At 43.0% G+C, this 17,320-nt stretch overlaps 1 protein-coding gene across 5 annotated transcripts in view; it reads left to right on the top strand.

The window, feature by feature from the left end:
• Positions 1 to 16,182, top strand: part of smap1 (small ArfGAP 1) — a 91,781-nt gene extending 75,599 nt beyond the window's left edge. For 2 of the 5 annotated variants that reach the window (XM_037781923.1, XM_037781921.1), the window contains 3 exons: positions 8,771 to 8,957; positions 11,937 to 12,172; positions 15,690 to 15,836. In XM_037781923.1, the coding sequence (XP_037637851.1) occupies positions 8,771 to 8,957; positions 11,937 to 12,172; positions 15,690 to 15,836 (570 nt within the window). Of the gene's footprint in view, positions 1 to 8,770; positions 8,958 to 11,936; positions 12,173 to 12,371; positions 12,498 to 15,689 lie in introns of those variants that run through there. The other 3 variants (XM_037781919.1, XM_037781920.1, XM_037781922.1) reach the window with 3 other exon arrangements.
• The last annotated feature ends 1,138 nt before the right edge of the window (positions 16,183 to 17,320 follow it).

The following is a 17,320-nucleotide window of genomic DNA, read 5'->3' as shown; positions in this document are numbered from 1 at the left end:
GGCTCTCAGCGTTTCAGCAGTTTGGTCGCATTTTGTGTTTTCTTGCCCTGCTGTTTATATAACTGATGACTGTAAATTTGGATTTTATGCACCCAGTGGTAGAGGTGCAATGCTGACCCTGGAACATATGGCCAGACATTACACATTGTACCTTTAATGCAAAAATAAAAGCCTGAATCTTTAATAATAGAACAGAATTGAAATGTATATAAAGTTTCAAAATAAAAGTACTCTTTATCCCATTCGTCATCTCATGAACCCAGAATTTATCACAGGGTCCCTGACTCTTATGCTGAGACCTACTGGGCTAAAGGACTAAAATAAACATATATAAAGTAGTTACTGTAAAGCTAGCTGCTTACACATTGTTGCATCAGTATTAGCAGTCTGATAATGTTGAATATAAATAATTTAGTAGTCACAGGGACAATTGGAATAAGAAGTACATTTTGCTGATAATACTTCTGTACTTCTGCTGAAATAAGGTTTTGAATGCAGGACTTTTAATTGTATTTGAGTATTTTAAATGTGTCGTACTTGTATTTTTAATCATTTTAATCCTCCGTATCGAATAAGCTTTTTTATTAGTTTTTATATACAATGTTAATCTGCAACTACAGCTCCAAACTCCAAATGAAAAAGTTCAATATTTTCCTCTGAATTGTACTACTGTTTGTAAGTAGCATGGAAATAGAGAAAGAAGTAAAGTACCTCAAATGTACTTGAGTAAATGTACTTTGTTACTTTCTACCACTGTGCGTCACACATTAGATCCATGGAGAGGCCTTTGTTATGTTTAAGGCTAGAACAGAGAAGATAAAAAAATAATGATTTATCCCTGCAGTAGAGCTGTGCTATCTGTCAGAGCCTTGGACTGTCATGCAGTACTTGACTGTAAGTGCAGATCCGTAGCTCCGTAGTGGCTGTTTGATAGCAGACAGGCTGCTCTCACATGGCCCTCCGCCCGCGGCTGCACTGTCTGTCTTGTAGAATTTATTATTTGAATGTCAAAGAGTACATTTTGTTTCCGTCTTCTATTCAGGAAACGGAGTTTACCACAGCTCTTCTCACAGCCAGGACTTTTTTTTTTTTTTTATTCTTTGTGTATTAACACACCACCAAGGTCCAGAGACGTCTTGTTGCCTTCAAACTCCGCCGAAAGTTCAGTTTTTGCACCAGGAGACATCTTGCTCGTCTTTGTCTGAGCCTTGTCCAGTGGAGCGTAGAGACTTTCACTGACATTTCCAGCAGCACTTAAAGGAAACCTCACAGTATGTGGATAATAATCTCCTCTGCCTCGGTGTGAAGGTTAACCTGTGATTGTTTGTCTGACAAACTGGTATGAGCATGTTTCTGCTTCCTAAAGGAAGAAACTAGTTGGACTTAGGTGACAGTTGCTGTGGGGCCGCCATCAGGCCGAACTCTCAGCTGTAGAATCGGTGTATCTCCTCACCCCTTACTCACCTATACACACAATTTGCTTTGCAGGTTCATGCTCCCAAGAGGAAACTCCATTATGTCAGATTAGGCGATTGAGACTCATAAATTCTTCTCGTGACCTCGCCGAGAGACATGACAAACTACACGTCGGTCCAAGACCAATCATCGCTGGTCGTCTTTCACAATGTGCGCCGATGTCATCGGGAAGGAAGCTTGATGCTAATGGCAGTAGCCTACTCACCGGGTTGCTGAAGTGCCTTTGCTATTTCACGCCATCTTTATTTCTTTTTTCACTCGAGGAAACATCAGAAAGGTGTTTCCTCCATTTCACAATTCCGCCTCACATCATTCCTCTTTCACTTCACCATTGTTTACAGTTGTGCGCGCCAAATCGCTCTGGTCCTATTGGTCAAAGTCACAGCCATGACGGAACACGTTGTGGAAGGCCAAAAAAATCAAACGTGCTAGATGTTCTGTCGGGACGTTGTGAGGCGTCCCAGACGTGATGTCGGTTGTCGTCTACTGTGACACACTACACGAGATAAAACGATCGATTGTCGCTCACGACACTCGTTGACGTTCACGATCAGAGCCGACACCCTACGACGGCCGTGTCGGGCTATAATCGGGCTGATATCTTGGAGTCTGAACCAGCCATCACTTTGATCTTTAATGTTGGATGGCTGTCTGTCTGGCCTCTCTGGTTGAGCTTTCGCTGCGGGGCCACAGGTTTTCACCTGGCGCTGGCTGTGACAGCTTCATCCTCCGCACTGCTTCATTCTAAAAGTTGACAGATTGCCTCATTAATGTTATGGTTCCTTTAAAGCATTGGGTTTAAATCAGAAATATTGCCAAATAGGCGCTTTTGCTTTGACACCAAATCCTCCGCCATCGTCTTGTCTGTCAACTCTCTCTCATCCTGTGTTTGTGAAATCTGACTCCTGCTACTCTGAGCTGAGACTCTGTACGGAGCAGACACTTTCACTTTCAGTTCATAATTGTAGCGTCCATCAACCGACTATAACACGCTTAGTATTTTACATATGAGTTTTTTTTTAATTTGATCAACTTTGGAGCTGATAGGAGAAAAATTAGGGCGTTTATTTCTATAATTAAAAAAAAAAAAACTCCAGTGGGGGTGGTGGGCAAGTAATGTAATCGGTGTATGCCCGACCACCGCGTGACACAGGTAACACTGACTACCGCGGCAAGCCCAGCACGGGCCCAGTTTTGACAGTCAATACACATCCACCTAACCTTACACACACTGAATTTGGGATTCAGCAGGCGGATATTGCTTTACAGCTGTGATTAGCTGGGTGTGTGAAGAAAGAGGAAGCCGGCAGCCTGCTGATTCATGCAGCTATTAACCGGCATCGGGGAGCGCTCGCCTATCTGCGAATACGTCAATTACAAAAATACGATTACAGCCTTGTAGGAAGGGGAGGATTTGTGTTATCCCCAGCTTTCCCCCCTCTCTTTCTCTCTCTCTCTTTCACACATACATTTTCTTCGGTATGTCTTGTCCTCTATCTCTCATTCACTCCACCCTTAGTGAGAAAAAAAAAGTAGTTATTAAATAGTTTTTTACCAAGAAAACTCAAAAGAATGTAAAAAAAAGGTAAACATTTAACATGGAGTGGATTCAGGAAAGAAGGGGAAGGATGGAAGAAGGGGGAAAGAGTGAGGGATGAGACAAGGTGCAGAAGACTCATAAATGTTTGAGGCACTAGATGGATGGAAAGAGGGACGAGTGGGCGGAGAGCAGGTTAGGAGAGGAATGAAGGAATAAATGAAGGTGGAGGGTAAGGGCAGGGACACACAAGACGTGGAGCATAAAGTCCCACCAGCCCTAAGAGAATGAGTGCAATGGTCCAGACGTAGCTGGAGCACTGGCTTGAATCACCACCGCAAATCCTATTTCTGTTTTTTTTTTTTGTTCCCTAAAGCTGCCGGGTTCACACGGGTTACCCAGTTTGTGAGGAATCAATAAGAGACCCGGGGCCAGATTTACTGAGGCTTTGCAGTTTACGTGGCATTTATATCTGCAAGGGGCATCTCTCTCTCTCCTCGTTGCATTTAAGGCAGGGCCGTGCAAATAACAGGAGGAGACATGTTAGCAGAGGTTGAATATGGATTTACGAAGGTCACGCAATTTGCAACTGTGTCGAGGGGAAAATTCACCGCCTCTGAAAATGAGCATGTGGGATTTACAGTAGACGAGCCACAAGGAAGATTGTGGTGATGAAAGGAAACATGCACTTAGGCTGTTATTATGACATTGTATCTGACTACTGTAACACAAACAAATAGTGGACGGGGAGTTTTGGTTTGTGCACCTCGACTGGTTGGCGGACGCATACAACCGTGAGGCGGTGATTCTAGTTTGTGAAAGTCACATGGTGCAAAGAACAAAAGCCATCAGACCAACACATAGCAAGCGTCCCGATGCTGAACATGGCTTTTGTTGTGTTAACATGCACATTAAGTTAAAGTAGAAGCTTTTGTGTTTGAGGACGAAGCAGGATGAAAGAGAGAAGGAATAAGACTTGGAGAGGGTTGAGAGAGAGTATGAAGGAAGGAGGATAGGAGAAAGGAGGGAGAGTGAAGTAGGAAAGAAGGAAATGCAGTTGATTACTGAAGGAGGGAGGAGAGAAAAGCAGTTTGTTGAGAGCAAAAGAAAAGGTGGAGGGAGGTAGAGAAGAATGAGGTAATGAACTGACCAGCCATTGATTTCCTCCTCCTTGTTCTTCCTTTCATTTTGTCTTTAATTCCTTCTTTCCGTCCTCTTCCTTACTGCCGCTCGCTTTCTTGAATTCAGATTTCCAAGGCAAGCTTTGCTTTTGTTTTCAGTAAATTAGCCCAAATCCTTCAGCACACACACACACACACACACACACACACACACACACACACACACAGAGCCTAGTGTGGTTTAAAGCCACAGATGGTCTATCAGAGGGGAGTTTATGAGTATTTCAAGCAGTGATGGAAAACCATAGGGAGAAAGATAGTCTAGTGTGTGTGTGTGTGTGTGTGTGTTTGGCTGTAGAGGTCTATGAATAGCGACAGTGAGGAAAAGGCTGTCAGAGTGGTAATTCAGAGCTCTGGCTGCACCCATCAACACCAACATTGGCTGAGGAGAATGGAGCCTTGTTGAAGAGGCTTTCTGTAACACAATGTGCTGCTAGGAGCCCCGCAACACATCACACACTATGTGGATGCTGTGTGTGTGTGTGTTGTATGAGTGAGGAAAAAACAAAACAAAAAAGGATAGATGCACATGTGACATACTCTGCTTGAATTCCCCTTCCTTTAGGAGTGAGGTTAGAATGATTCATCACTGTATTTTACATTGTGTGCCACCAGTTTGGCAAGAAATCTGCAGGACTGCTTCACCGTTCTTTCAAGGCACATTGAGCTAATACTCCTGGATTGTCTGGCACTCACAGACGGCGGAAGGAGTGGGAAAATGTTTAGACTTCAGCAACTGCATTTGTGCCAAAAGAGGCCTTGTGCAACAGTACGACATCGACATTTTTTCAAAGACTACTAGATATCATCCCGTCTGTGACTCTGATGAGGCAGTTTCAATGCCAATATATGTATTGGTCGGCCATTAAGGAGGTGGATGAGTCCAACAAACACAAGGCTTTCATCCAGGAGACCGCTGTTCGTGTCCCGTGCGTTGAATTTCACCTTCACATTACAATCAGCTGTTTGTTCGTGTCCCGTGTTCACAACTTTCAGTTTCACTTTCCAAATGTAGAAGTTTTAAGCCCAACCATGTATTTTTTTCTTAAACCTAACTAAGTGTTTTTGTTGCCTAAACCTAAAGTGACGCCAAGCGGTCGTATGTGACAAGTTGGGATGAGAACGTGTTGGCCCGTCCCATTCTTGTGAATGCGATATCTTAGGAACACCTTGAGGGACTTTCTTCAAATTTGGCACAAACGTCCATCTGGACTCAAGGACGAACTGATTAAGGTTACTGTGACCTCATAAAATACGTTTTTTGGCCATAACTCATTAGGCTAATTAATTTCCCACAAACGTCTGAGAGGAAAAAATGATGGAGTGATGACATTTTGGACAGACATGGATGTAAACTGGAACTTGACTGGATGGCGGAGGCATACAACCGCGAGGGGGTAGTTTATAGCAGACATTTTGATGTGTCATAGCAGGAAAAACACAACTTGAACTAATGACATTAACAATGGATTTATTCCAGCAATGAATGCAATGCAGTACAGCAATTAATAATATTACCACTGAGTCTGACATGTCAAAGTGTCTGTTGTAAGGTCTCAATTGCCTCTTTTTTAGCAAACAGGTGCTTATTTACACATTCAGCAGATATGATGCAATGCTATCATTTATTTGGAGTCGTGTTCCTGGTCACCCGGCAAATATAAGTCCAATATTCACTCTCTTTTAGCTCTGTTTATTGTCTTCACCATCTCCTGAGAGAAATATATCTGTCTGTATAGCTGCTAAATGCTCCGCTGTGTTCACCAGCTTGTCTCTAACTGTGTCTGTCTGCTGGTTGGTGCTGGCAGGTAGCACACAGTGACTTTTTAGACTTTTAGAGTTTCATACAAACTTAATTTTACTCACCACCCCAAGCAGTTTTCATTCCACACGTCCACAGAGCCGGTAGACTCTGACTGAGTCACGCCGTCCATTCTACAAATATGTCTAGAAGATGGAAGCTGAATAGCTGGTGATTAGAGCAGTTTGGGGGGATTTGAAGGGTGTTAAATATATTTTTCAACTTTGCGAACGAGCTTAGCTGCAAATAGACTCAGCACCTTGATTGAGTCATCTCGCTGACATCAGACAGATCAGGTGGGGACAGTTTTCTGCCTGTTCTCACCTTTCATTCCTCTAATCAGCAGCCAGTATCATGCTAATGTGCTGCAGCTATTAATAGGAAGGATGCTCCATGCTGCCTCCGTCAACACCTGACTCACCTTAACTGGCTTCACTTGAGAGAGAGTGTGTGTGTTGGCATGATTATCTTTCCTCTTCAGCTCCGTTTATTCCTTCATCTGCTCCCTGCTTCCTTTCCTCTCAACTTGTCCTCCCTTTTCTTTATTTTTTCCTTTCTCTCCTTCTCTGTTTTTGTTTTCAGCCTTCAATCATTCTCTCCTTCCTCTTTCATATGCTGCGTTACATTTACCTTGGAGATTGGAGATCGGAAGACCCGAGTAGACCGCATTCCAGTACAACAAGTCGGAAAATTTAATGGGATTTGCTCCAGCCAGGTTAGCCATTGTTAGCAATACCAGTTGATAATAGGCTTGCCGTGGTAGTCGGTGTTATACGGTGTTCAGGCTCACACCAATTACATTACGTACCCGCCACCTCCCACCGTCGTTTTGCGTTTTATAGAAATAAAAGCCATTTCGTTAATTTCCGTGTATCAGCAGCGTGTTATCAATAATTATTACACGGCTTTGTTGAATACTCGATTCTGATTGGTCAATCATGGTGTTTTACAGTCTGTTATTTCTATATAGCAGACCGTTGCTATGTATAACAGACCGTTGCTATGGGCGCAGTTCTGATGTCGGACTCTGGCGGACCGTTTTTGCGTGAAATTATCGATTTCTTCAGTAAGTAGCCGTGTAATAAGCGGGATAATGTACAGCTAGCGGGTCATTTATTGTGAAAGAAACCCCTTCAGGGCGATGCAAAACCTGTCGCCCTGTCAGAGTTTATTTTACAACAGTGACCGGCTCGCTGCACGTTATCCCTTACATAGTCGGACGACGGACGCTACAAACTGAAAGTGAAAGTGTCTGCTCCATAAGGAGTCTCAGCTCAGAGTAGCACGAGTCAGATTTCACACACACAGGACGAGAGAGAGTTGACAGACAAGGCGATGGCGGAGGATTTGGTGTCAACGCAAAAAGCAAAAGCGCCTATTTGACAATATTTTAGATTTAAGCCCATTTTGAGGTCGGAGTTCATCTCACTTTCCGAGTTGAAAATCCAACTTCACGGGCGTTCCAGTTGATGTTGGAATTTCCAAGTTCCCAGTTTAAACGTAACACAGCATTACTTGTTTTGTCCTTCCCCACCTTCCTCTCCTCCTCTTCCTTTTGCATCCCGGCCGCTTCCCTCCTTCTCCTTTTTCTTCCTCCCTCCTTCTTCTTACCTTTCCTTGACTTGTTTCCTCTGTCCCTCCTTTTCTTTTCCATGCTCTCTGTCTCCTCCCTCCTTCCGCTATCTCTTCTCCCTCCTCTCCTACTTCCCTCCCTCCTCCAGTCAAAGGAAGTCAGCAGAGAGAGACAGAGGGGAGCAGCGCTGCCTGCTAAGCAGTTCAGCACAACACACTCACAAAGCTCTTGAATGTGTGTGTGTGAGTGTGTATGTATGTATGGGCATGCACACTTGAGTATTAAGTTTGTGTTTGTGTGTAACTAAGAGAGTGTTTATTCACCAGTGCGTGTGTGTGTGTGTGTGTGTGTGTGTGTGAGCGTGCGTGTTGCAGATGCCACTATTTATCACGCTGTCTCTCCTTATCTTATTCATGAAGTCCAGCTATCGCCTCCCCTCCCCTCTTCACACACACACACCTGTCCAGAGCTCTTAAGCAGGTGTTACTGTTCTGGCAGCTCCAGCCATTAGACATAATGTGCCTGAAAGTTTTTTTTTTCTTAAATTAAAAAGTGCATGTGAGCGAGTGTGTGTGTGTGTGTGTGTGTGTGTGTTCATGTCTACCTCTCTTTGCAGCGGCCTAATTAATGTCGTCTGTCTCACTTACAGTGACAATGCTTCTCCTCTGTTTTTCTTTTCTCTCCTGTCTCCTTTTGTCCTTTGTTTCGCTCTTCTCCTCTTTTATTTTTATCTTGTCTCTTCCCTTCGCCTCTCTACTGTTCTCCAGTCTTGTCTCATCTTTTCTCCCCCTGATATATACAGTGTGTATGAGTCAATATGCACAGTCATGTGTTGAGCCTCGGTTATGCTCTCCGCACGCACGGACATGAGCTGACGCGGAATCGTGACGAAGGAACGTTTGGATATTTTATACTTTATATTTCTCCCATACAGTCTCCCAAACTGTAGACGGTGTATCGAAAGCTCACGTCTACAGCATGGTTTCTGCCCATCCATGTCAGCGTAGTTAGAAAATGTAGGATGTGCAAGGACAGGCGAAAACCAAGCGGCAACCTCCGGTGAAGAAATGAAGCCAATGCAGAAGTGCCAAAAACTGCAGTTCCTTATACACCATATGATAAAACGTATGTTTGGATGAAACTATACATATTTAATGCCATTTCTCTTCCTCCCCTCTCTCCTTTATCTGTCTCCCTGACAGTCTGGTTCCAGTACAGCACCTCCACAGGCGGACCCCTCCACCTCCTCCTCCGCCTCCTCCTCCACCTCCACCACCACTACCACGAAGGCCGAGGAGAAGAAGCTTTTATCTAAAGACTCCATCCTGTCTCTGTACGCCAGCAGCTCAGTGGCCAGCCAGCCGCAGAGCCAGCAACAGCCTGCTCCAGGTGCACACACAGACACACACACACACACACACATGCAGCATTGTTATTAACCCTTTGTCATCCATATCTAGTCAGCTTGATCGTCTCATCCAGCATCCATATGGAACTTACGAGCTAAAATGTGTTCACACCAAACTAATTTGCAGCAGTTTATCTCAACTCGTAAGCATGTGCTCCTTTAATCTGTTCAATTACGGGAAATAACTGTAAACAATGTCATCAATATATAAACAATAAATATTTTGCCCGAGTATATCTTTATAAATTGTATCATAAATGTTGTATTTTAGTGTATTTTTATCAAATATGTAATTACAGTTATAGGCAAAGAGTAGGAGAAGACATTCAGTTGCATCATTGTCTATAGGGATGTACTAGGCGAGGATGAAAATCTTATTTTTTCCTTTATTGCATCTCCATTGTAATCCCCATGGTAATGCAGTTTAGGTTACTTACAATGGATTCATATTCTTTCACTTCTTACCTTTCAAAGGACCCCAGATACATATGCATATAAGCCTTATGATTCAGGAGTTATTCCTGATTCATTTTGGGTTGTTATTGTAAGCTTTTGTTTTTGTTTTTTTGTTGGACCCATCCACCTCCACTCCCACCCACCCACAGTGTGTCTTTTTGCTCTTTAAACTACGTCACCACACTCCCGGCGCACTTTCTCTGAGTTTTTCTGTTGCCGCGGATGAATTTACGTTATAGATAATGGAAAGCCCGGTGCATCTCCTTCAGGTGCTAAAGGGTGCCTTGTGCGCCTGTATGTAACGCAGACGGCCGTGACAAAGCATCAGTATTTGACGGCCTGAGAGTGAGAATGGGCTGGGAATACATACAATTTTTTTTTATCATAATAGATGGTAGTTGTCTAGGTGAGGATCCTCAACAGCTACCATGTGTTTGAATTCAAGGACAAACAGGTGAAGCCACTCAAATGTGTTGTATACGTAGAATATAAACGAGCACTGTATACACATATAGTATCTCATAAGTGGGGGAAAAACATACAGTAATATAATAGCGCTCACTCAGACGTAGGTGTTTGTACACACACACACAGAGACACACGCCCACACACTTTCACACATACATCAGAGGAAAGATGCATCATAAAAATGGAGGAGAGTGAAGGCAGATGAAAGGTCAGCGTGCTGAAAAGCAGGCAGGTCCACTTACTGGAGTCCCACTGCATCAGTAAAAATAGAGAGGTGTCTGCAGATTCACGCTCCGCTCACAGTTATTATGTTTAAACACTGAAGTGCCAAGACTGTAGGCGGCTGTTCATACACAAGCAACAACCTGAGCATGTTTGGAGTGTGTGGGAAAGCTTTAGTGGGACATGTTTTCTGAATGGCGGAAGATTTGTACGGCAGACACATGTGCATATTGATTGTATTGCTGATGATTACAGTGACGTACAGAGGATTAGGAATCAGGATGAAGGGCTTTCTGCTGTGTTATTGTCCTCTCTCAATCCAAATAGATGCTGATGGAGAGCAAAGCCAAGAGTCGCTCGCCAGGCTAATGCCTCAAATCACTGACTTACATCCTGTCCGTGTGTGTGTGTGTGTGTGTGTGCATCAACATGGTGCCTCTCCATATTGTAACAGCATGGATGTGGCTCTGAGTGCAGCTTATACCAAAATGATCAAAATGTCAGAATACACTGAAGTTACAAAGTATTATGAACAGTCCACGGATCTGTTATTGATTTCCACTTTGAGCCTGTGCCAATGGAGGATTTTAAAACCTTGAGATGTGATGTGAATTGTGCTAAAAGAGGCTGTATTTCAGTATCTGGTGTTGTAGTACTCGACATCTGTCTTAAGACCACTTTTTGAAGATCTCGCCTCAGAATCAACCACATTTTTTACTCGGTTCTGTCTCGGTCTCAGAGAAAGAGGACTCTGGATTTTAGTTCAAGATCAGTCACAACTGCGGGGATTAACTAAATTGCCTGTTTATTGTCTGATTTATTATTAACATCATTACTTTGATTGCTCAAAGAAAACAAAGGAAAATTCCCACCACATAAATAATTCACCTCTGCAATGCCTTTTGATTGTTTTTATCTAGACATGTCTGACGGTACACTTGCTCACACACATACACAGCATATATGTCAATAAGAGAGGTGAATGAAGAGGAATCTTCATTTGTTTTCTGTGGGTGTTTTTATGGAAATGTGGATCAATTTGAGGAGTGCCTTTGGTTTGCACGTTCCACATTTTATCTTAAGTGTGTCATGCAGTGTGGGACTCACACTGGTCTTGGTCTTGACTTGGTCTCAACCCCTCTAAATCTTGGTCTTGTCTCGGTCTCGATACACTCTGGTCTTGGTCATGATTTCCTGTGCATCCCTGAATTTAAAGCCCTCGGGAATGGCGGACTCTGTCACTAACAACGCAAAATATTACATAGATAATTATGTAATTACAGAATTTAAATACATTGAATGGCTGATGAAATATTACCATTGATAGTGTCTAAACTGGGTTGTCATATAATTCAATTATAAAGGATTATAACACTCCCAAACACAGCAAAGAATTGCAGTTTTACTATTTGCAAGGTGAGTGTTTCTGAGACTCCCTTTTTTAATATTCTGTTTATAAACCACTCTTCAAGTATCAAGAAAGTGCTTTCCAGAGAAAGGGAAATGAAGTACAATAACAAGACATAGTTAGTGACTAGTGGCCATACTTACTTACTTACTTGTTTTTAAGTGTTTTGAACATTTTAGCTCTGATCTGAAAGTTTGACCCCCTTAAGATTTCTTATATTTTGGATTTTAAACTTTTACTCTTGAAATTAATTATTTTCCCACATATTTTGTTGTGAATCAAAGAAAAAACTGGAGTCTTAAAAACAGTTTATTTACTTCAACACAGCTCTGTTCTCTCTTATGTTGAGTTGAAAATATGCTCAGTAGTTGGAAAGTTAAAATGTCTATGTGTTTTTGTGCTCCAGCAGGAATGTACGTGGGCCAGCCTCAGTTCACTCCGCAGGGTTTCGCTCCGGGGATGGCTGGAGCCGCCCCCGCTACCACCATGATGGGCGGAGGAGGGGCCATGATGTCCGGCGTGGCTCTGCCCAACGGCGGCTACATGGGCGTGCAGCAGCAGGGCGTGATGCCAGCCAATCAGGGTCAGAACATGTACGGCATGCAGCAAGGACAACAGCAAGGACAGTGGAACATGAGCCAGGTAACAGATATATATATGTATATAATTCATTTCATGGTCATTATGAACATTCATCTTTTATGAAGCACACTTACATGTTTATTAGTAACCTAAATAAAAAATGTCAATGTCATTTTTTTCTCTACACCACCTGTCAAAGAGCTCCATTATACTGGTCCTAAAAGTTAATATATGGTCTTTCGCAATTTTCTGCTCCCAGTGCAGTAATGACCTCACCCCTTTCAGCCGCTCTAAAAGCGCAAGAAGAACATCTTGAATTAACTGTTCAATCTGTTTTATAACCAAGGTTAGTGTATAAAAATATAATGGATTTTTTTCCCCCTAAGTTCTGTCAAGTCACTTTCTTGTCCCTTCGTCCCTAATTCCAGCACCATGAAATGATTAGCGAGTACGTGATGAATTCACCAACATGAGGAGGGATTGTTTGATGCAGGGGGAGTGGTGATGAAGTCTTTTAAAACTAGCTAAGAGTGACACATAACCCAGTGGAGTTAAATGTAATATAATAAAATTATAAGGAAGCTAGGTATTTTTTTTATTATTTTCGTTCAACATATGATTAAGTCCAGTATTATTCTAGTAGTTAAACATGTGACTATAGCCAGCTGGACGGGACTAATATACACTATGGAGACAAAATTGGTCCCTTAGTTAAAATTGAATCTGCTCCAGTTAGTGTCGCCCAGCGTGGGTTCAGCCTTAAAAAAAAAATGAAAACGACCGTGAGAAGTCGTCTGTCCGAGGAAAAGACTACGGAAAAAAATCATTCATCTGCTTCGTGTGTGTTGACATGAAAAGACGCCTCACGGTCGGCGTCTCTGTTCATTTTCTCTCCATGTCTTTATAAATGCATAAGACTGTATAGGCTTGTTCTGTAGTTTACATTAATTATTAAAAACACACAAATAGGCCAACACACACAACGGCCGCTGTGTTGTGCCGCTGTATCAGTCTTGAGTCCAAAACTCAAATTAGATTAGATTAATTCACAACATGTTTTTATTAGGGCTGTCAATTAAATTGCACCTGTATTAACAGACACTCAAGGCTTCATTTGAAAACCTCAATAGAAGCTTTGAATGTAGATAAATAATATTCGGTTCAGCGGCTTGGTCCGATTCACTTTGTTTGTTTGCCATTTACAGAGCTAGGGCTTTGTGTACACCAGTTTTTTTTTCGGTGCTCACACAGATAGCGGACCGTGAAGAGATATTCACTAAATTTGACAAAAAAGCGCCGTGGATGAGAATCATACACTCCACCTTTAACTAAGCCTATGTCTTATTATCATTAAAAATGAAAATACAAAAAGCAATAATAGATTATGACAAAAAATTTTACGACCCTGTCCGTCACAGACAACGAGAAAATGTAATGCAACCACTCGCTCAAATATGACACACGTGATGTCTTTGATTGATTTGAGACAAACAACACCCAGGAGTGTAAGGGGAAGCAAACCGGCTGTATGAGCTTTATCTGGCTGGATCTGATGCATTTTTCCATTTTATATTTTTCGTGTTAACACCAGGTAGAAAATGAGTCTCTTACATTTTATAACTTTAATTTATCCCAGTTAATGAACCAAACTCACTAATATTTACAGAGTACGCTTAATAAGTCAAGTCAATTTTATTTATATAGCCCAAAATCACAAATCTGTCTCAAAGGACTGAAGCTGTACTGCCAGTTAGGGATTTAATTAAACAAGACGTTAATTATCATGCCTGAGTGCAACTACGACACTGTTAATAAAACCCTCAGCTACGTTAAGTTAAAGCTAACTGGATATCAACATCAGGGCAGGAAGTCAGATCTGATACAGTATGTACTGTACCTTGTATGAAAATGTATCTATGATCCATTAGCTTCAAGTAAACCGTCTGATGAGGTAGCAACTGTGACTGAAACATTACTGAAAGGCGTGTTGGACACTGTTTGACTCAGGAGTAAAAGCCGGCCCACACTAAAAGATTTTTTAAATCTCAACAGATTTTGAAAATGTGAGAGACCCCCCACATAACAACACCACACACTATCAGATTCATTCATGAACAACAAGAGACGCAACTCTCAAAACCGAAAATCTCACAAAATCTCTTGCAATCAAACGTGACTTTTAGTGTAAACAAACATGGCGGGAAGAATTAGCGATGTTAGTTTTTGCACTTTGTACGGAAAATTCATGAAGAGAAAAGAAAGATGAAGTCATGGAGACACGTTAAATAAACACTTGTGTTGTTGCCACAAATCAACAATGTTGGTCCTCCATTTCTGAGCTCCATCTTACTACTACTTTATGCTTCGTGTTTTGCATTAGCTCATGGATTCGCCGCGGCCGCCATTACGGCGGTGGTTGCCCTTCCGTTTCAGTCAGCTTGGTTGACAATTGGCTATCGTTCTTTCCCACGTCGTCGGCTGTCCTCGGGGTTCCCCACACACAACAAGATATCCGATCGTAAATATTGAACGTGTTTTATATTTACAATTTGAAATCGGTGTGGCCAGGATGGACTTCACAGTTGATCGGGGATGTAAAAAACATACTTAACATACTTCATGTTACAGGAATATCTGGAAAGATAATCTCTAGAACCATCAAAAAATCTGCCCCAAAATCGGCTTGATTCTTGTGTAGTGTGTACCCGGCAAAAGAATCCCCGAGTCTGAATAACGGATATGATCCCTCCATGTTAAAATAATTTAATTTGCCTAAACTTGATGACATGAGGACATCCAGCTGTATCTATACTGGATCAATACTGGGAGTCCTGTGAACACATCCGTCCACCAGCTTCCCCTTCATAAGTCAAACACACTCACCGCTTATACCCAGTCCTCATCATACAGTGTACTGTATGATAACTGCTGTCAGCATCTTGACACCCAGGGAGGTTAATGAGAGATCATAAATCACCACACACACGCACGCACGCACACACACACACACACACACACACACACACACACACACACACACACACACACACACACACACACACACACACACACACACACGCACAGGCCACTACCTTTGAACAGTCGAAGATGGAGGATGAAGAGGTGTGTGTGTGTGTGTGTGTATTGTGCAGGAAGACGTAATGGAATAGTGAGTTGATGAACGAGCGCTTGGTTGCACGTATGTCCGGGCTTGGCCGACACACATGCATAACCACACACACACACACGCACGCATGCACACATTCCTCCGCACACACTCACCCACAGCTTTCAGATGACCAGATAAGCGAGCAGCGCTGCACCAAAGCACATTCATAATAGATAAGGCAGAATGGAAGGAGGATGGCGAGCAGAGGAGGGGGCGAAGGAGAGGCGAAGGTAAAGAGCGAGGGATGAAGGCATGGGAGTCGGGTTGAAGGATGGAGAGTTGGCACCCCACCCCCACCTCCCTCCTTTGCCTCTGGGATGAGGGAATAGCTGTCTATTTTAGCTCTGATGATACGAACACTGACTTCCCTCCTCTCTCTCTCTCTCTCTCTCTCTCTCTCTCTCTCAGATGACCCAGCAGATGTCAGGCATGGTTGTGAGTGGCGGAGGGCCGGCAGCGGCCACTTTTAGCCAGTCAGGGGCCCCCGTGGCTGGCTGGCCCGCGGCTCCGCCGGCGGCTTCCGGCCAGACCCTGAGCAATCAGCTGTGGAAGTGATGAGAAAGAGGTCCAGAGGAAGAGTGGGAGGCAGTCATATGGCAACAACTGACCCACCCAGCTCTGAATAATAAAACGCACAGCGGGGGTAGTTTGACTGCCATCAATGCCCCCCCAAAGCCCTACACACCTTCACCATGATTCCTTTAAAAGACAAGATGACATCACACTGGATGGAGTGGGAAAAAAAGAAAGTCTGGCAGCTGTCGTTCCCATCTTTATTCAGCTTACCTTTTTGATTTTGTTGTTGTTGTCTGAAGAAAAAGACAAAAACAGCAGAAAAGAAGCTTCTGGACCAATAACTCCAGGTGTCTATTATAGTATATTATATCATTACCCAACTGGATAGTTAGTGAATAGTCTTTCCATTCCTACAGTAGATATATGGCTATCTTGTGGTTGGTCTAAATGCTACCGTGTCCTCGCCCCTCTCTCTGCTGTGTATATTGTAACCCTCCCCCCCTTCCTCTCCTCCCCTCCCCCTCTCTGTAGGGCGAGCAGAGTCTCGTAGCAGATAGTCGTCTGAACAGTACTGTATTTATGTGATTATGATGTGAGCCTCACGCTGTTTTCTTTCAGAGCCATAGGAGAGAGGTTGAGTGAGTTTGAGTTCTCGTCATCACATGACGCTCCGTGGGGGGGAAATGTTTTGGAGATGAGGTTCTCCAGTTTACTTTAAAAAGCATCCTGTGGAGTTTACAGTAGCACTGGTAAATGGAGTGTAAAGCTGCTTACAGTAGATGTTATTTTGCACTGATACAGTGTCACGTAATTTGACCATTTTCCTACAAAGAATTCAAAACATTCAACAGTCAAACAGTGTCTCATTACAACCACATGAGGTTAGTTTTCCCCCCCACAGCAGCCAGTGTACTGCTGATCAGCTCTGCAGTAAAGATCATATTCACCAGTGGTTCCTAATCTTGAGGTTGAGTCAGAAGATACACCTGAGGGGTTGCAAGAAAATAGGAAACAAGAAAAAACAAGACTCGGTCAAAACCGAGTTGAAATGAGCCGTTTCCTCTGCGCTCCCCGAGGCAAATTAATGCGCTACTGGAATCACCTGTTTGTCTTTACTGCACTTTAAATATCAGAATCGGTAGTACTGTATCTCCGGCTGTGTTGTGGTTTCGTCACTCAGATTGTTGTCAGTTCGCTTCCACCTTGCAGGGAAGGACTACTACTACCTTTTTCTTTTTTAAAAACTGGACCAATGTGACACCCAAAATGTTGCTCCCTTCATGTATGACGCTATAACCGTATATTCTGCCATCCGCCATCTTTATTGTGGTGTTTTAGTTGTGTGCAGTTCAAGAGAAGCACAGTTAGTCTGAAGCAAATAAAGCTGGATGACCAATCAGAGGGCTAGACGATGAGGAACAGGATTGGACAGCGTCAGCTAAACGGGACCTGTATGAAAACGCTGGATGGGTCCCATCGCCTCTGTCCAGTCTTTGTTTATCGGGAGTAAGAACAGAGGAGCA

The sequence above is a fragment of the Sebastes umbrosus genome, chromosome 10 (genome assembly GCF_015220745.1).
Source record: "Sebastes umbrosus isolate fSebUmb1 chromosome 10, fSebUmb1.pri, whole genome shotgun sequence".
Taxonomy (NCBI): domain Eukaryota; kingdom Metazoa; phylum Chordata; class Actinopteri; order Perciformes; family Sebastidae; genus Sebastes; species Sebastes umbrosus.
Note: the sequence above shows the minus strand (reverse complement) of the source record. Positions and strands in the feature narration are given on the sequence as shown.